The sequence below is a fragment of the Bufo gargarizans genome, chromosome 3 (assembly GCF_014858855.1).
Source record: "Bufo gargarizans isolate SCDJY-AF-19 chromosome 3, ASM1485885v1, whole genome shotgun sequence".
NCBI lineage: Eukaryota > Metazoa > Chordata > Amphibia > Anura > Bufonidae > Bufo > Bufo gargarizans.
In genome coordinates, this window is record NC_058082.1 from 384151547 (window position 1) to 384172873 (window position 21327).

General features: G+C 41.6%; 1 protein-coding gene and 1 long non-coding RNA gene across 6 annotated transcripts in view; both read right to left on the bottom strand.

Annotated features, from left to right (window-relative positions):
* ANKS1A (ankyrin repeat and sterile alpha motif domain containing 1A) overlaps positions 1-21327 on the bottom strand; it is a 731235-nt gene that overhangs the window by 387424 nt on the left and 322484 nt on the right. For all 5 annotated transcript variants that reach the window (XR_006388413.1, XM_044288191.1, XM_044288189.1 and 2 more), the window contains one exon: positions 1449-1556. Coding sequence is in view for 4 of the 5 variants with exons in the window: in XM_044288191.1 (XP_044144126.1) it covers positions 1449-1556 (108 nt within the window). In the remaining variant the exon portion in view is untranslated. The remainder of the gene's footprint in view (positions 1-1448; positions 1557-21327) is intronic.
* On the bottom strand, positions 7825-15409 carry LOC122933296. The gene is made up of 2 exons (XR_006388414.1): positions 15331-15409; positions 7825-8035 (listed from the first exon to the last, which is right to left on the bottom strand). It is a non-coding gene; the product is annotated as an uncharacterized LOC122933296 (long non-coding RNA).

A 21327-nucleotide genomic window follows, 5' to 3' on the forward strand; every position in this document is an offset into this window, starting at 1 on the left:
GCCGCTCCATCCTCAATGCGCCTGCGCCGATGACATCACATCTACACCCGGCGCAGGCGCATTGAGGATGGAGCGGCCGAGTGAGCGCCAATTGAAGACAGGTACGGCGCAGGCGCCAGATTTTGAATGCAAACAGGGCCAGCAGAAAACGATCCCGGGTCGGGCATTGATATTTCAGATGATTTTATATGCTGATTTCTAGCGGTGCTGTTGTGAGTATAATAAAACCTTTAATCTTTGACATATTCACGGGCACTGCACTATGTTGCTGATCTTTTGAAGGGTCATCACTGTCCTGTGAAGTTTCGGTCAGCAGTGTGGCATGTGCCTGTGGGGAAGTTTCAGAGTGGGATATGATTTAAACTGCCCTTTCCTTTAATAAGGCGTTTTCTAAACTATAGCTCCTTTGAAGCGCGGACCTGGACTCTGGTTTATTGATTGCATGTGATAAAGAGGTTGGATCGACTCCTATTTCCAGGACTGCTGCTTAGTTTGCGACTTTGACACATAGAACTATTTATTTCTCATTGAATGTGAGCATTTGCTCACTGAAGTCAGTTACGACGACGAACTGCAGTCAGGTCCAGACCCCAATGAAAACGACAAACATGCAGATGAGCTTCCCTGAGACGGTTTCTGACAGTTTGTGCAGAAATTCTTTGGTTATGCAAACAGATTGTTGCTGCAGCTGTCCGGGTGGCTGGTCTCAGACGATCATGGAGGTGGACATGCTGGATGTGGAAGTCCTGGGCTGGTGTGGTTACAAGTGGTCTGTGGTTGTGAGGCCGGTTGGATGTACTGCTAAATTCTCTGAAACGCCATTGGAGATGGCTTATGGTAGAGAAATGAACATTCATTGTACGGGCAACAGCTCTGGTAGACATTCCTGCAGTCAACATGCCAATTACATGCTCCCTCAAACGTTGCGACATCTGTGCTGTGTGATCAAACTGCACATTTCAGAGTGGTCTTTTATTGTGGGACGTCAAAGGCACACCTGTGCAATATTCATGCTATCTAATCATCACCTTGATATGCCACACCTGTGAGGTGGGATGATTATCTCAGCAAAGGAGAAGTGCTCAATAACACAGATTTAGACAGATTTGTGAACAATATTTGAGAGTTATGGGTCTTTTATGTATGTAGAAAATGTTTCAGATCTTTGAGTTCAGCTCATGCAAAATGGGGGCAAAACCGAAAGTGTTGCGTTTATATTTTTGTTCAGTGTAGTTACATATGGCTTACTCAGGAACAGAGAAAAATCTCTGAGGCTCATTCACATGGTAGTTTTGTCATCAGAATTTTGACACTATTTCCTCAACCTCACATTGCTATAAATGGGAAGCCATAATAGCACAGTGGACAGATGTAAGTTTTCCAAGTTATTCTGCACTAGCTGTACAACAGCTTAGCAGATTTCTACTGGATTAAAACATTTTGCTTACCCGTAAATGAGAGAATCGAGGTGGTTTCTGTGGAGGATCCTCACATGGTCTCTCTGCCAGTGATGCCAATATTCTTTTTCGATGACCCAATAAATTTACTTTCAATACCTATTAAAGAGATAATCTATTTAGGGGGTGAAAGCTTAAAACAGAAACAATAAGGGATCATAATTAAAAGGGTTTCTCCAGGAATTAAGAAAATGAAAATACTTGATTACTACTTTAATATATTCCCAAATAAACCATTATAGCTAATGAAATGTATTTTGTCTAGGGAGCAATAGTTAGGAGAAATAAAATGGCCGCCGTCCTATTAGCACACACAAAACCTGTCCTAATCACACAGCAGGACAAGTAACTTTACAACACCGAGGTAAAGCGCTGCCTCATCCTTTTCTCTGCTCTGCTTGTCAGGGATTTTGATCCTGAATACAGATATGATTTTCAGCTGCATCTCTGTAGGAATGGAGCTCATGAGGAGACATGAAGTACAGAGAGAACAGAACAGGACAGACTGTGGCAATGGAGACTGCATACAAGTGTTGCTGCTCATCAGCCCTAACCCCACCTCCACTCTGTCTTCTCACGAACTCCATTCCTACAGATATTCCTCTTAAAATCATATTAAACTGCATTCAGGATCATAATCCCTGACAAGTAAGAGAGGAGGATGGCACAGCTCTTTAACTTGTCGTCCTGTGTAAAAAATCGTTATGCAGCTGGCTGACATTAGCGATGTGCGGGATTTTACGGGCACAGAGGAGAAACAGGATGTCAATCACCGATACAAGGGCATTCCAAACGGTGAGAGGACAGAGCCTCTAGGTGCTGCAGCAATGCCCCACTAGCACCTAGAGGCTCATTAGCATATTACACAAGTCATTATTTAGTGCTAACAGCGGCAGGAAGGGAGATATAAGCCATACAGTTATGTTCTGCTGACATTAGCACATCGGTCATGTCAGCCAGCTAAAATAACGATTTTTTGATGACAGAAACCCTTTAAAGGGGTTGTCCAGGTTCAGAGCTGAACCTGGACAGCCCTCCATTTTCACCCCGGCAGCCCCCCTGACATGAGCATCGGAGCAGTTCATGCTCCGATGCTCTCCTTTGCCCTGCGCTAAATCGCGCAGGGCAAAGGCATTTTTCAGAGTTCCGGTGACGTACCGGGCTCTCCATGGGGCCGACAGGAGCCCCGGTGACGTCACCGGCACTGATGGGCGGGATTTGGCTCTGCCCTAGCCAGTAAAACGGCTAGGGCAGAGCTAAAGCCCGTCCCTCAGAGCCGGTGACGTCACCGAACACACTGCTGGGCGGAAGTTACCGCCCGGCAGTGTGTTATTAAAAACAAAAGAGCCTGTGCCCTGCGCGATCTAGCGCAGGGCACTGGAGCGCATCGGAGCACGAGATGCTCCGATGCTAGGCTCAGGGGGGCTGCCAGGGTGAAAATAAGGGTATGTCCGGGTTCATCTCTGAACCCGGACAACCCCTTTAAGTATTTTCAATTTCTTGATTCACAGAGAACCCCTTTAAGCAAAAAAGGAGTTTTCCAATGATAAAAGGGGTTGGCCACTCTGTTAGCACTTATTAAAACTGTAAAGAAATGTGGGAGATATTACACTTACTATTATATCTTCTTAAGCAGATCTGCCTGGTTTCCTTGCTATTGTAAGCCACAGCAGTCACTGTATACTGTATATAGCAAGGATGTTCAACCTGCGGCGCTCCAGCTGTTGTAAAACTACAACTCCCACAATGCCCTGCTGTAGGCTAATAGCTGTAGGCTGCCTGAGAATGCAGAGAGTTGTAGTTTTGCAACAGCTGGAGGGCCGCAAGTTGAGCATGCCTGGTATATAGAGATGTGTGACCCACTGGATATACTGATGTGACCCCCACCACTGTATATAGTGATGTGTGACCGCCTGTACACTGTAAATAGTGATTTGTGACCTCCACTATTGCATATAGAGATCCATGACCCCCTTTACACTGTATACAGTTATGTGTGACCCCCTGTATACAGATATGTGAGACCCCCTTTATACTGTATATACAGATATGTGACCCCCTGTATATAGTGATGTGTGAACCCCTGTACATTGTATATAGTAATGTTTGACTACACATTTCCTATTTTTTCCCCAGGAGAAGGGTAGTCAAATATTCATAGATGATTTATAGGCTGTCAGCTGGGAGCAAGTCTTGTGATAGACAGGACAGGATGCTCCTCGCTATGTGAGCAGATTGATTTGTACAAAGTTGTTCGTGCCACAAAGTCCCCCCCTTCCCCTCCCCTCCCCCAGCTTTACTATGTCTGTACAGCAGTTATTTACTGATGTCTGAGGGGCTCTTGTCTCTATGGGAACACACGTGGGCAGGGATGTCATGTGACTGCTCGTCTGAACATGCTTGCTGCAATGCATGCTGGGATTTTTACTTTAAAGGGAATCTGTCACCTATTTTGACCATATAAAACCTTTAACATAGCAACGTGCAATAAAGTACTTTCATAAATGCACATGTCCTCTTTCTTTTATTCAACATTTCATTCAGATGAAAAAGATTTTTCTGATATGCAAATGAAGTATCAAGGTGCCCACAGGGGCGTTATTACTCTGCGCTAGTGCCCTGTAACGCCTCTCTTCCAAGCCCAGCACGCCTCCTAAGAAATAAATGTACTCCTACGTCCTTGGCCTACGGTGCCGCTCCCTCCAGTACGTCATTTAATTTATTCACTGCACCGCCCTTGTTTCCTCCTCTCTTGGCCTCCGAAATCCCGCGCAGGCGCAGTATCGCTGAGTGCCTGTATGATACTCCTGTTCCAGAGGGCAACAGCGCTCTGATTACGTCACTGGGCTCTGCGCATGCCCAGTGACACTATTGAGGCTGTTGCCCTAAGGAGCAGGAGTATCGTACAGGCGCAGGCACTCAGCGATACTGCGCCTGCGCCGTATTTCAGAGGCCAAGAGAGGAGGAAGCAAGGACTGTGCAGTGAATAATTTAAATGACGTAGTGGAGGGGGCGGCACCATAGGCCAAGGATGTAGGAGTACATTTATTTCTTCGGAGGCGTGCTGGGCTTGGAAGAAAGGCGGGCTGGGCACTGCAGGGGGGCGTTACTGGGTACTAGAGCAGAGTAATAACGCCCCTCTGGACACTTTGAGACTTCATTTGCATATCAGAAAAATCGCTTTTTCATCTAAATAAAAAGTTGAATAAAAGAAAGAGGACACATGCAGGAATGAAGGTACTTTATTGCACATTGCTATGTTAACGGTTTTATATGGTCAAAATAGGTAACAGATTCCCTTTAAAGCAAAAATCCCAGCATGCATTGCAGCAAGCATGTTCAGAGGAGCAGTCACATGACATCCCTGCACACGTGTGTTCCCATAGAGACAAGAGCTCCTCAGACATCAGTAAATAACAGTTTTTTATGGTCAAAATAGGTGACAGATTCCCTTTAACTTTACAGCTGTCCCGCCCACATAGTCTGTCTGAGGGAGCTCCTCCAGGGAAGTGTGTCATGCTGAACAGGTTATAAAAATTACATATAGCCCATACATTAGCATGATATAAATACTTCATAGCTTTGGTTGATGTCTGAGGTACTTTGGATTTTTGATACTTAGGGTGGCCAACCCCTTTAATGTAAAAAAATTAATATCAGTCATCATATAGTACATAACAATCTTTCTAACAAAGGTATAACCAGCTATGTACTTCACATGGATCCAGAAATATCCTCTTGATGCTCCATTTGCTCTGCTAAATTTATATTAAACTGACAGCAGGTGGGGTGTCCTTTCTTCTGGAGCTCTCTACCTACCACAGTTCAGGAGGCAGCTAAAGGATGGAATTGAGTATGTGCATCCACCTCACTGATGTGGACAATGAAATAAAGAAAAAACAGCAGGTGGCACATATAGATAAATATAACCTCTTGGAGACATATGACGTACCTTTATGTCATGATGTCCTGGTACTTAAGGACACATACCGGTACGTCATGTGTAGTTCCGATCACCGCCGCCAGGTGGGCGGTGATTGGAACTGGGTGCCTGCTGAGATCAATCAGCAAGCACCCTGGGACAATGCGCAGGAGGGCCCCGTGAACCTCCCTTCCCGCCTATCGGCGCAAACCACAGGTCAATTCAGACCTGTGGTGTGCGGCTTTTAAGGGCCGTTGCGACGGGCGGTGACATCGGGTCCCCATGCTGCTGTAATGGGGACCCGATGGCATGAAAGGCAGCGCAATGCCTTCCTTAGGCATCGACGCTGCCTTCCAGTGAAGATCCTGTGAGATCCAGCCCGCTGGATCTCACAGGCAGGAAGCTGTATGAGTAATACACACTGTATTACTCATACAGCGAATGCATTCCAAAGTATTGGAATGCATTGTAAAGGGGATCAGACCCCCAAAAGTTGAAGTCCCCCCTGAAAATTTCAAGAAAAAAAAAAAAAAAAAAAATATATATATATATATATATATATATATATATATATAATAATTTTCCCCAAATAAAGTAAAAAGAAAATATTGTAAAAAATACAGCAATACCGAATGTTTTCCTAAACATATTAGGTATTGCTGTGTCCGTATCGACCAGATCTATAAACATATCACATGACCTAACCCCTCAGATGAAAAATTAAAAAAATCTGCCTTCCAAAAACGGTATGGCATTCCTTTCCTTCTGCGCCCTGTCATGTGCCCGTACAGCAGTTTACAACCACATATGGGGTGTTTCTGTATACTACAGAATCAGGGACATAAATATTGAGTTTGGTTTGGCTGTTAGCCCTTGCTTTGTAACTGGAAAAAAAAAATATTAAAATGGAAAATCTGCCCAAAAAGTTCAATTTTGAAATTTGATATCTATTTTTCATTATTTCTTGTGGAACACCTAGAGGGTTAACAAAGTTGGTAAAATCAGTCTTGAATACCTTGAGGGGTGTAGTTTCTAGAATGGGGTCATTTTTGGGTAGTTTCTATTATGTAAGCCTCACAAAGTGACTTCAGACCTGTACTGGTCCTTAAAAAGAGGGGTTTTGAAAATTTCAGAAACATTTCAAGATTTGCTTCTAAACCTTGTAACATCCTCCTTTTTTTATTTTTTATACGATGTCATGAAGTACAATATGCGACAAAAAAATTCTCTCAGAATGGCCTGGATAAGTCAAAGCATTTTAAAGTTATTTACACAAAGTGAAACTGGTCAGATTTGCAAAAAATTGCCTGGTCCTTAAGGTGAAAATGAGACCGGTCCCTAAGGGGTTAACCCCTTCCCGACCTATGACGAGTATACTTGTCATGGATTACTGCTACTTAGCGCTCCATGATGAATATACACATCATGGCATTAAACTGTCACCATGTCTGCAGACATGGTGACAGCGCTGAGACCCCGGCTGTTACAGACAGCCAGGGGCACCTTGGCTCAATGCCGAGGGGGGTCCTGTGACACAAACTGTAAACTGCTGTATGGCCACATGGCAGGGCGCAGAAGGAAAGGAGCGACATATGGTTTTTGAAAGGCAGTTCTTGCTGGACTGGTTTTTTGACACCATGTACCATTTGAAGCCCCCCTGATGCACCTCTAGAGTAGAAACTCCAAAACGTGACCCAATTTTGGAAAACTACACCCCTCAAGCTATTCAAAACAGATTTTATAAACTTTGTTAACCCTTTAAGTGTTTCAAAAGAGTTAATGGCAAATGGAGATGAAATTTCAGAATTAATATTTTTTGTTAGTTACTTTGCCTCAAAAAAAGTGTAATATGAAACAACCAAAAATCATATGTACCCTAAAATACTACCAACAAAACTGCCAATTTATCCCGTAGTTTCCAAAATGGGGCCACTTTTTTTTTTTTTTTTTTTTTTTTTGAGTTTCTACTCTAGGGGTGCATCAGGGGGCTTCAAATGGGACATGGTGTCTAAAAACCAATCCAGTGTGAGAGTAGTTATGTAATGGTGCTCAAAGTATAGTTTATATTCATATTAAATGTATATTAATATTTTATCAGAAGGATTATATCAGTCTAGTGTAACCTTTATCAAATATTCTACTAAGCATATTTACTGGGACTAAGGTTATCGGAACATAAGTGGAGACAGCAGTCTGTGAAGGAAAGGGGGAGTAAGGCCTGTCAGGCTACCCAGAGGAAGAAGGGCGTATAAGGGAGATTGTTGTGGGCCATTGTGCAATTCTTTATGTTGGATAATTATCAAATAGGCTTTTTGACAATGTGCTTGAAATTCCAGGAACTGTGGATATTGATGAGCCAGCATCCAGATGCATCCGAACCAGTTATGGGAACATGACTTTTTAAATCCTGAATCTTGTCATATTGAAATATTGCCTTATTATGTAATACTTTTTGTTGCCAATATGTATCACGTGTAATTATATAACTTGTATTGACCAATCATAGTACTGTAAACACCTTATCTCATCTTGTAACTCCTATGTTGAGATGTGTATAAAATAAAGCACTTATGGGCGGTCTAACCAGATCTCCTCAGACAAAGCTATCTGCATCTGTCTGTGTATTTCTCGGCCGAAATAATTACTCAATCTCTACCTTGATAGAATCACTCTGACAATTTGGAGGGGGCACCCGGATACCCAGCCCATTCATGTGTCTGGACTGAACCTGAGGAAGGAGCACCCATGGTCCAGGAAAGCAAGTCCTAGGGTAAGTGAGCCATTGACTCACACAGCTTTCCAGAACTGTGGGGCCTTCTTGATCAGTCCAGCGTGAGGGGTTCGGGTATCTTCAGGTAGATTTTGATTAATTGCTGCATGTAACATGATTGGCTTTGTTATTAACACGCTTAATGTTAGAAGGCGTATGTATGAAGATATGAGTTTTATCTTGTCTTTCTTTGTTTCCTGTAAAGAGAAATCTGATCAGGAATGAATGTGTGAAGTGGCTAATCTTGGAAACAAGAGCAGTCCATGTGATTCTGGCCAGGATTCCTGCATTTCTCGATGATTGACCCGAAAGGGGGCATTGAGTCAGGAGTCAGTTTGTATTTTGTTAATGTCGTATTGTCTAGCTATCTGCTGCTAAAATTTATTGCAGTACTAAGTTACATCTGGATTATTGGCTGTGATCCAGAAGCTGCGGCTGCTTAAGATTAAGCAAAAGATTTCTGACTCTGTGTGATATTGTGATTCTGATGTATGAGGAATACATAGGAATAACTATAGGACTGTTAATTGTATGCTTTTGTTTGCATATATTTGTGGTATAAAATTTGTTTAAGAGACAGAGAAATACCACTGCCTTCTGATATCCCATTAATTTCCTATATACAGTTTACAGACGTCTAGTCTAACCTAACTAGACTTAGTAAACTGTTGTTGAAGTACATAGCAGGATAACCAAATAGGTCGGGGATCGCTACCCTAGACCTGGTGTGCTATGGGGACTATGTCTACCAAGCAGGAAAGGGGAGAAGAGGTTTGCCCCAGGATTGCAATGAAGCGCTTGGTAGAGATAGAGAATGGAAAATGGGCTATCAAGAATGCTGCAGCAATATTAAAGACAGCTGGAATGCCAAAAGCTGGTTGCTTAGATGCCCATCGATGGCAAAAGTTTATGGTAGAAGAAAAAGAATGGATTCAAAAACATGGGTATGCAAAGCAGGTAAAAGCTTGGTTGAACACTTCAACCAATCATGATCCCTTATATAATGTTCAAGATGATGATGAGGTCATGTGTGTTAGAGCAGTAACCATTCAAGCCCCAGCTCCAACACAACGAGGAGTTGTAGCTAGTGGAGATGTATCTCCTGTTGTTCTATCAGATACATCAGCCTCCTCAGTAATTGTCCCTACGTCCCCTCCGCGTCAGCCAGAGTCTGTGTACCCCCAAGTGCCAGACTCAGGAAGCACGATATCCAGTCCAAGTACAGAATATGCAGATATGTCTAGGTTAGAGCAGACATATCTCCAGGCACCCCCACCGTATAACACTTCACAGATGACGTCTGTGACATCTCCAGCATCTCCAACATCTCTAAAGTCTCCGTTTAGGGAGGATAGTGAGGATGGATGGAGATGCCAACATTGCGGCTTCTGTAATACAGACTGGGGACGTACATGTAGAAGGTGTGAAACTCCTTGGGGTGAACATGCACAAATTTGTTGGAGAGAGGGTGGATCACCAAATCCCCCAGATGTTAAGAATAAAGCAATAGGCTCCCCACAAGATATGTTAACCCCTGTAGCTCCTGCATCAGAAAGGCTGGTTACACGACTTACTTGTGAGGGTAAAAGCGAAATCTGGCAGATTATAAAGTCAGATGTAGTTAAACACTCCCCTATGGCATTAAGATCTGCAGCCTGGATCCGTAAGTGTAATACTGCTCATATGCATACTGAAATGGAGTGTTCAAAATGTGGTACAGCAGGTTGAGTGGTACAAACCCTGGAGTCAGGGAGAGCAACTTGTGATGATAGAAAAGCTGCCAGATCCTTATAAAGATCCAACTGGATTTTATAAGGGAATACAGCGCATACAGCACACTTATGATGCAGTGTGGACAGATCTTTCTGCCCTTGTAGGGGCTGGGGCAGGTATGCCTCTAGTAGGAAAAATAAAGAAAGTGCAAGGGCAAGGTATAGAACCAGTACCAACTGGTGCAGATACTAGATTGAAAAAAATCAGGAGAAATGTTTTTTTTTAAAAAAGATTAGAGATTGTCACCAAAGAGTTGAACAGTGAATTAGGAACAGGCTTGCCAGAAGCTTATCAGGCAAGCGTTGACGAATATCATGCACGAATCACCAGCATATTTAAAGATCAAGACTTTGATGTTAGTGATCCTGATAGTAGAGACGCTCGGATACTTAGAACGTGTTTTATAAATGGGTTGAGAGAGGATTTGATGACAGAATTGATGAAAGTGAGACCAGAGTGTATGCACACATCACTAGATAAATCTATAGTAGTGATTCGGAGCATAGAAAAACAGTTATTAAAAAGAAAGAAAAAGCAAGTTGCAAAGCAGCCAATTCCTGTGTTTCTAGCAGCATATGGTAAACCGCTGCAGATGCAGGGGGAAGGAGGAGGAGGAAGGAGAGACGGAGGACAGATGAGAATGGGAAGTGAAAAGGGGAATACATGTGATCATCAAAGAAAGGAGCAATAGTGTCAGCACCGTGTTTAGGAATACCTAATTATAACCTTGCCTTCAATCTATTTTGTCATGAAAATACAGGACATGCCAAAGGAGTGCTGACTCAGATACATGGAGGAAAACATCGGCCTTTAGGCTATTGCTCATTGCATCTTGATGTGGTAGCGAGGGGCTCCTTCCTGTATACGATCAGTAGCAGCTTGCGCACTATTAACAGGAAAGTTGCAGATATAGTGCTGGATCATGCTCTTACAATCTATGTTCCTCATGCTGTGCAGGAACTACTGTCTCAGGCAAAGACTCGTCATGTGTCAATGATGAGATTAACTAAATATGAAGTTGCATTGCTTACTCCACCTAATATAACAATCAAAAGGTGTACTGTTCTAAACCCAGCAACATTGCTTCCAGAAACTAATCAATTAGATCAGGAAATGTCAAATAATATTATTGACCATGATTGCCTTGAACTGATAAAAACTGAAACAAAAGAACTTGATAATGTAACGGAAATACCCATTCCTAATGCTGATGTTGAGTTTTTTTCGTAGATGGATCACAATATTAGCTGGATGGGAAACCATATACAGGGTATGCTGTGACCACCTTGGAAGAGGTTGTGAGACAAGGATCACTCCCACCAGGATAATTGGCTCAGGAAGCGGAGTTAACAGCCCTCACTGAGGCATGTATAATGGCTGAAAATCAGACGGTAAATATTTACACCGATTCTCGTTATGGGTTTGGCATTGCGCATGACTATGGCCCCATCTGGAAAAGCAGGGACTTTGTGGGATCCTCTGGTAAACCTATCAAAAATGCTGAATCTGTGGCTCGGTTATTCAGAGCCTTGGAACTACCTAAAATGGTGGCCATTGTGAAAGTACAGGCCCACACAAAAGAACAAACTAAAGAAGCTAAAGGAAATCGACGGGCAGACGCAGCTGCAAAGCAGGCTGCTCTGCTACCTCTCGCTATAGCTGGCCATTCAGTGGACATAGTACCACAGGCCAGAGAAATAGACCTGGAGATACTCCAGAAACTTCAAGAACAAATTGCTAAACCAGAGAGAGAGGAATGGGAAAAGCAAGGGCTCAAGAAGAATCAAGAGGGTTTGTATGCGATGAATGACAAATTGTGCCTTCCAAGAGTATTATACTCAATGATCTGTGCACTGTCGCATGGCCCAACCCACCAATCGAAGGAGGCAATGGTAAGTTTGGTAATGCAAGGATGGGTAGCACCAGGGTTCAACAATGTCGCTGCAAAATTTGTCCAGGGGTGCATGGTCTGTGCTTGCCATAACATAGGGAGAACGGTAAAGGTGCCCCCGCGGTGCACCCCAAAACCATTGTACCCGTTTCAGAGACTGCAAATTGATTTCATACAACTTCCGAGGGTTGGCACATATGAGTATGTCCTGGTATGCGTAGATCTCTTTTCAGGATGGCCAGAAGCGTGGCCCACAGCAAAGGCAAATGCAAAAACTGTTGCTAAAAAGCTGTTGTCAGAAGTTGTATGCAGGTTTGGTGTTCCGGAAGTAATAGAAAGTGATAGAGGAACTCATTTCACTTCAGAAGTCTTACGCTTAAATGGAACTCTAAAGTCAAAAATTCAAAAAGCCATGGCAGAAACTGGTAAACCATGGACAGAATGTTTGCCCATAGCATTATATTCAGTTAGAGTAACGCCACATAGGAAAACTGAGTTGAGTCCATATGAAATATTGTTTGGAACAGCACCAAAGACAGGCCTGTATTTTCCACAGCAACTTCAGGCACTTCACTCAGATATGACACAATATGTGGGAGCGTTATGTAAGAGATTACAGCAAACTCATGACCGTGTTTTAGTTCCATTCCAGATCCATCTTCGTTGGAAGGAACGCATACATTAGCTCCTGGAGATTGGGTTACAGTAAAAAGACATATCAGGAAGGCTTTGGATCCTCGATTTGACGGGCTATTCCAAGTTCAATTGACTATACCGACCTCTGTGAAACTAGAGGGAAAACCTACTTGGATCCACGCTTCACACTGTAAAAAGCTAATAAAAAGTTAAACTATGAGTTTAAGAAAGTATGTGATAATAAATACCATTGTTTCTGTTCCGCTAATCAGCAGGAAAAAGAAAATATAGGATGGGATAATAAATTTATTAAATATCATAAAATTGTTGCCCAAATGAAAGATCTATCTAATTGTTGGATATGTAGTCATTCACCTATTTCTTCCACTTCTATGTCATACGTAGCTAATCCTCTCCCTGAGACGGAACTACTAGATATTCTTTGTTCAGATTTAATTCCAATGAATCTGGAATCTCCCCAGGGAGACACAGCGGTCTCACTTCCTGTTACAGGATGGATAAAATACCCATGGTGGCAGGTAAACATTTCAGAGAAAATAGGTACATGGTATGAATATGATGCTACCAATGATGGATGGAAAACTAAACCTGCTAGTATATTGGAAGTGGGAGAAGTGCCTGTAACAGAAATTAAAATAAGTTTCAGTGGAGAAAATGTTAGAATTAATGACCAAACTAAGAAATTATGATACCACCTGAATAGGGAAATTTATAATGTTGAATGGAATTGTACTGATTATTTTATTTCAGGGAAAAAGGGTGAGTGTACGACATTACACGCCTATGAGCCCAGCTATGGTGAAACAGAAGAAGATCTGGAAAGTTATAAGGGTGACTGAAGTGAATCTATGAGTATAGATCCGAACAGAAACCGACCCCTGAGTAAACGTTGTGGTCCCTTTATGTATTATTTCACAGTTACTTCCGAAGATAATCCAAATTCTTGGTGTATATTTGAAAAACTACTATGTTTATTTCCATTGTAGATGCAATGATTCGGAAGAATAAATTTTGGTTAAAAGAAAACATATATATAGCATTTAAATGGCTCCCCCGTGGTGCAGGAGGTACCTGTACTCTTGCTCGCTTAGAACATGCCACCTGGGTATGGGAAACAAATGATCTCCCTTATCAGCATATTCCCAAACATATGTTGGCAAAGCGAGATCTAGAACCCATGATGTTACCTACTATTCCTACTAGACGCTTCACTCATTCTAATAAACTGATTCGTGCTGAACCATCGTCCTGGGACAAAGTGGGAATGTATCTCCCATATTTAAGTACATATTATATGTCTACTGGAGTTTTAAGAAATGCCAAGCAAATTGAAGATATGGGTGAATTATTTGATAATGTGACTGATTATTTGTTTGATACAATTGAAGTAAATTCAATATATCTGAGACAAGTAATCATTGTAGAAAATCAACATGCTGTAATTTTAGATTACCTCACTGCAGCGCAGGGAGGATTATGTCAGATAGTAGGACCATCTTGTTGCCATTATATAAACTCACAAGGAATGTTTCGAGTATCACATGATTTACAACAAGCAAACAAATTAAAGGAAGGATATCGAGAGGCACATCAAAAACTTGATGAAAGCTGGCCTGAATGGTTATCATGGCTGAATCCACAAAAGTGGTTCCAAGGAATAGGAGGATGGTTCCAAGGAATATTCCATATGTTATTACAAGGATGCTTTCTTATCTTGATCATCTTTATAGTGATAAAAGTTATTTTGTTAATTGGTAAAAAGATATTAAAGTCTACCTGTTTTTCAGGGAGAACTACAACCACTACAGTAATACAACCAAAGGATCACCCTTCTCCCGTTATGGTTATGATGTCTCCTGTGACAACTTCAAATGAGTCAGATACTATTGTTGTCACACCAGTTTTAAAATCAGATACGCCTGCAGATCATTGTTCATATTGTAATCAAATGATTGTCAAAATATAACTGATTGTATTTATTGCGGAAGTCCTACAGTTGAGCAACGTTAAGGTTATTCATTATTCCATTGACTATTGAAAGAAGGTAGGGAGAAAGCCATGTAAGAAAGTCTTCTGGATGGATGCAAGGCATCCCACAATCTATAGGAATTAGTATTCTTATACTTTGTGACGGAAGGAAGATTTTCCGGTCTATTCTCTTGTTGTACTGCAGGGAGCAAGGGAGTTAACTTTGTATAGGCAATGGAATATTGATAAAAAGAGGGGAATTTGAGAGTAGTTATGTAATGGTGCTCAAAGTATAGTTTATATTCATATTAAACGTATATTAATATTTTATCAGAAGGATTATATCAGTCTAGTGTAACCTTTATCAAATATTCTACTAAGCATATTTACTGGGACTAAGGTTATCGGAACATAAGTGGAGACAGCAGTCTGTGAAGGAAAGGGGGAGTAAGGCCTGTCAGGCTACCCAGAGGAAGAAGGGCGTATAAGGGAGATTGTTGTGGGCCATTGTGCAATTCTTTATGTTGGATAATTATCAAATAGGCTTTTTGACAATGTGCTTGAAATTCCAGGAACTGTGGATATTGATGAGCCAGCATCCAGATGCATCCGAACCAGTTATGGGAACATGACTTTTTAAATCCTGAATCTTGTCATATTGAAATATTGCCTTATTATGTAATACTTTTTGTTGCCAATATGTATCACGTGTAATTATATAACTTGTATTGACCAATCATAGTACTGTAAACACCTTATCTCATCTTGTAACTCCTATGTTGAGATGTGTATAAAATAAAGCACTTATGGGCGGTCTAACCAGATCTCCTCAGACAAAGCTATCTGCATCTGTCTGTGTATTTCTCGGCCGAAATAATTACTCAATCTCTACCTTGATAGAATCACTCTGACACCAGCAAAATCTGCCTTCCAGAAACCATATGGCGCACCTTTCCTTCTGCGCCCTGCTGTGTGCCCGTACAGTAGTTTACAACCACATATGGGGTGTTTCTATAAACTACAGAATCAGGGCAATAAATATTGAGTTTTGTTTGGCTGTTAACCCTTGCTTTGTAACTGGAAAAAAAAATATTAAAATGGAAAATCTACCAAAAAAGCGAAATTTTGAAATTGTATCTCTATTTTCCATTAATTCTTGTGGAACACCTAAAGGGTTAACGATGTTTGTAAAATCAGTTTTGAATACCTTGAGGGGTGTAGTTTCTTAGATGGGGTAACTTTTTTGGAGTTTCTACTCTAGAGGTGCATCAGGGGGGCTTCAAATGGGACATGGTGTGAAAAAATAAAAATAAATCAGTCCTGCAAAATCTGCCTTCCAAAAACCATATGGCATTCCTTTCCTTCTTTCCTACCTGCCGTGTGCCCGTACAGCATTTTGTGACCACATATGGGGTGTTTCTGTAAACTACAGAATCAGGGCCATACATAATGAGTTTTGTTTCGCTGTTAACCATTGCTTTGTAACTGGAAAAAAAATATTAAAATGGAAAATCTGTCGAAAAAGTGAAATTTTGAAATTGTATCTCTATTTTCCATTAATTCTTGTGGAACAGCTAAAGGGTTAACAACTTTTCTAAAATCAGTTTTGAATACATTGAGGGGTGTAGTTTCTAGAATGCGGTAATTTTTGGGTGGTTTCTATTATGTAAGCTTGACAAAGTGACTTCAGACCTGAACTGGTCCTTAAAAAGTTGTTTTTTGAAAATTTCTGAGAAATTTCAAGATTTACTTCTAAACTTCTAAGCCTTGTAACTTTCCCCAAAAATAAAATGTCATTCCCAAAATGATCACAACATGAAGAAGACATATAGGAAATGTAAAGTAATAACTATTTTTGTAGGTATTAATATGTATTATGGAAGTAGAGAAATTTAAACGTGGAAATTTGCACATTTTTCAAAATTTTTGGCAAATTTGGTATTTTTTTATAAATACAAATAATTTTTTGGGACTCCATTTTACCAGTGTCATGAAGTACAATATGTGACGAAAAAACTATCTCAGAATGCCCTGGGTAAGTCAAAGAGTTTTAAAGTTATCACCACATAAACTGAAACTGGTCAGAATTGCAAAAAATGGCCTGGTCCTGAAGGTGAAAATGAGCCCGGTCCTTAAGGGGTTAACAATATACGTATCCAAAGTAGATTTAAAGCACTCCTATTTAGTAGATTTAAAGCACTCCTCTAGTTTGTTTTTTACAGTTTAGTTGGAATATAAAAATTGATTCTCCCACTACCAGCACCCTTCTGGCCACCCTGCTCTCCTAGCCCCCTGCTTACTGGAGCGGGCATTCCCCTGACTGGCAGAGGAAGTGTCCGGCTGCAGCAGTGCTCTCCCTGAACTGACATCCCCCTCATCTGCCAACCTTGTAAACTTGCTGGGGTGTGTCAGATCAGGGCTAGCCTCCCTGGCACTCTTCCCTCAACCCTGCTTTCTGTTTTTATTTTTTCAAATCAGTTTATTTTTTATTGAAATAAACATTATCACATGAATATCATCAAGGAGCCCGTAGATTTTTGAATAGTTGGACAGAAGTATCAACTTACAAAAACATTGGTGTACGCAGACACCTATGACAATTATGGTAAATCAAGATCCATATGAATATTACAACATTTAAGTAATTGAATATTGTACCTTGTATGAAATAACACAGCAACACCCTTCCCCCACCCAACTTGAGCAGAGAGACATCCACATCTGTATGTTTAAGAGTAGTTATACAATTGGACGCCAAAACAGTTCCGTCTACCTACAATAGGGCAGCCTTTTGAACATTATATGGTAAACTATATGGTTCCCCTGGAGAGGGAGTGTAAGAAAGACATTTGTCCCCGTATACAGTCTTGAACTAAGCCTGAGACGCTAGTTGCGCTGACTAAACCGACCCCTACCATAAAGATAGAAACTTATTTGGACATTTTTGTTTAGTGTATACTCCCTTTTCTAATCTCAAAATTATATTAATCCTAATAATAAACTCTTGTTTTGTAGGCAGGGCCTCTAGTATCCAGTGTTTAGCTATTAGTACCCTAGCCTGGAACAGGAGTCTATGAATACATAGGGAGTTCCTGTCTCCCAGTCCTGGAGAGTCCAGTATCCACAGTATACAAACCCTAGGTTCATCGGGTAGACGTATCTGAGTTGCCATTGTTATAATACGTCTGACATCCTCCCAGTAGGATCGCAATCGTACACAGTTCCAAATCATATGGAGCAATGTCGCATCCCCTTCCCCACATCTAGGACACTTTGAATCTGAACACACTCCAATTCTGAAAAGAAATTGTGGGGTTCTATATACTCGATGTATAAGGTACAGTTGTGATAGTCCCTGGGATTCACTAACCGTCAAAGAGGGAGTGAGGGACAAAATATCTGTCCATTGCTCCTGGTACAATGCTCCAAGATCCCTCTCCCATTGGACCCTTGCCTTAATGGTAGTAGAAGAGGAGGAAATATCTATAATATGCCTATATAGCAAAGATATAAGGCCCTTAGTGGAAATCAAACATCCGTGCATCCCTGGGAAATTGCGTCTGAAACGCGTGTCTCAGTTGTAAATATTGGTAGAAAAATTTGTTAGGTAAACTAAACTCCTCCTGCATCTGTGTAAAGGATTTAAAAACTCCTTCTGATTGAAGTTGTCCCAGAAACAATAGACCCTTTCTCTCCCATGGAGAAAAACCCTCCAGACGAAATATCTTAGGCATTTAGGGATTATGCCATAAAGGTGTAGCATCACAAAAAACCAATGATACCAATCATACTTTTAAATTTAGACCATACTTTGGTCACTAGGGACAGAGTAGGGAACGTGGTCAAGCGCAAGGCTCCCATTTCCACCATGGCAATCGGAGCCATTTGTTTTGTTATGGATGAGATAATGGCAGCCGAGGAATCCAACTCATCAGTCTGGAGCGATCCTTTAAAATGTTGCATCTGGGCAGCTATGAAATAGAACCATGGATTTGGTAAAGCCCCTCTTTATTTTTTTTAAGCTTTGCAATACTTATACTCGGCTGCTTTTTCCTACAAATTAGGGATCTAAAAATCCCTTGAATTTTAAAAAACTATCTTTGTTGAATCCAAACTGGACATATATGGAGGAGATACAACAACTGAGGATTAAGCACCATTTTTATAAGATTACTGCGACCGATAACTGATAAAAGGTAGTTTACACCAAATATTAGATTTAGTGACACATTTAGCAATCAGTGGTTCTTTGTTTAATTTAATGTAGTCGATCAGAAATGAGGTCACACCACCCCATGATATTTAAATCTATCAGCTACTTGTAAGGGTAGGCCTTTTACATCTAGTGAGGCTGGAAGTGGATCAAATTGAAGAATCGTGGACTTATCCCAGTTAATGGCGAGTCTGGAATAATTCCCAAATCCAAACATTTCCTGCATTATAAAATATATGGAGTATTGTAGGTCCCGTACATATAGTAATAGGTTGTCCAATGAGACTCTCTCTTCCCGTTGATCCAGCTGAAAACCCCGCCTGTGTATCGATGTACGCAACAGACAGGCAAGGGGTTTATTGGCAATTGCGAATTGTAAGGGTGACAAGGGACATCCCTGAGTACCCCTATGTAGCGGAAAATATTCGGACAGCAACCCATTTGCCCTGATTCTTGCAACTGGGTAGTAATATAATAACTGTACCCAGGAGATAAAGCCTTTACCAAAAGCATAGCGGTCAGGACCTCCCATAGATAACTCCATTCTACACTGTCGAAGGCCTTAGCAGCATCTAGTGACACTACAGCCCGACTTCCCCCTGTGTGTACTGGTCTTTGTGTATTAAGAAACAATCTCCTTAGATTAACTGTCGTGCTTCTATCAGGCATAAACCCAGATTGATCTTTGTGAATTATCGGACATATAACTTTATCATGTGGTAGTAGTGAAATGGGTCTATAATATTCGGGTTGAGTTAAATCCTTATTTGGTTTTGGAATAACTACCACTATAGCTTCACGCATGGAAGCGGAGAGTATACCAACTTGTAGGGCTTCATTAAATGTATTTAATAGATGAGGAAGGAGACACTCCCTATATCGCTTAAAGAATTCCGCCAGGAGTCCATCTGATCCTGGGGATTTCTCATTAGGAGAGGAGATCAAGGCAATCTCTAATTCTTCTAGTGTTAGGGGTTCTTCCAGGAGAGCAGCGGATTCCGGTGATAGCCTAGTAAGTGATATAAGAGCAAGATATCGTTGAATATGCTCTTTATTCACGGTTATTTTTGAGATTTACAACTCCCCATAAAAGCAATGAAATGTCTTCAATATAGTATCATCCTCCACGGAAAGATCTCCGTCAGGAGTCTGTATGGCTGCAATTCTAGAAGGACCATCTTGTGAACGTACCATCCTCGCTAGTAAGCTACCTGTTCTTTGACCCGCCTCAAAATATTTCTGTTGTAAGAAGAATCGTTTATTATTAGCTACATGTAGTAAATGCTCATTGAGCCTAGCTTGTGCTTCTTTCCACTGGGCATCTGTATGTGGGGACAGAGCGTCTATGAACCTGTGTTCCCATGTCTGCACCTCTAGTTGCATGGCCTTAGTAAGTGCCCTAGACTTTGATTTTCGCCTCTGTATTCTTTGAATAAAGAGGCCCCTGACATACGCCTTCATAGCATCCCAAACCGAGTTGAGAGATGCAGACTGTAACGGCACCGTTTCCGCAGACAAGGGGTTAAAATCCGTTTAGGCGATATGCCCCTTTCCGAGAGACAGGCACAGCTACTGCAGAACACCAACCTCCCGAACTGGATACAAAATAGCACTCCAAACTGGAACCTCGCGAGTAGCTGCCGGCAGACGAACAGGAAAAGCGTATCAGTCAGCTTACACTCCTGGCAATCAGTCTCCAACAGCATACAGGGAATCCCCCCAATAACGAGACAAGGCTCCGTCTTGAGGGTCAAACAGTGGTCTGAAGTGCTGGCACACCCAGCCTGGTTTTTATTACAGTTTGTTGCAGATACAACATATCCCCACAATGCATCATGGCTTCCTCCTCTCTGTCCCGGAGACAACCGAAGACAATCCAATTATCTCCCAGGACAAAGGGAGGTCACCAATACACATGTGGAGACAACAGGACAGGAATCACCACCCAAACACACAATGGCACACCCCCACAGCAAACACAGACATTTAACATATCCCCAGATAGCTCAAGTCTGAGTGCATATCATTAGGTGAATGGCACTCAGAATACATGAATACAATAATATTAGCTATCTGGGTGCCCTCACATAACATACAATTTAACTGAACGCATAATAACATAAAACACAATTCCACAGACAGATTTAAGCTGTGCGGTCGGTCTGTTTTCTCCTTTACAGTTACTATGGGCCATAATCCTGAGGCAAGAGGCTTTTAAACAGTCCTCTCCAAAACCCAGTGGCGAGGTTGGTTTCGCCACACAGACCCTACATCATTATCAAAGAATTCTATGATGAATCTGGTCAACGGCTTTTCCTCATCCAATAATTGAATCCAGAATGGATTAAGCTTCCACAGTGACATACCCAGACGACTCCCGAATTCCTCAAGCATCAATTCAAGGTGAATGGGGGTCAGAGAGGCTGCGGGGTAAGTATTCCACTACCAATACATAAGAAGAGGCCTCCAGCGATCCAATAGGCAAATCTATCCTGGACAGAGAGGAGTGTGAGGCCTAAAAGCAATTGTCTCTCTATTGGAAATCTAATCCTCAAGAGATCATATAAATCTACCTCTCTCAATAGTCTTGCCAATGAGGTCTCTCCAGATGGAGCCGCAGCCTGCGACGATGAAAACTTGTCCAATTCAGGATCAAGACAATTATTAAAATCTCCT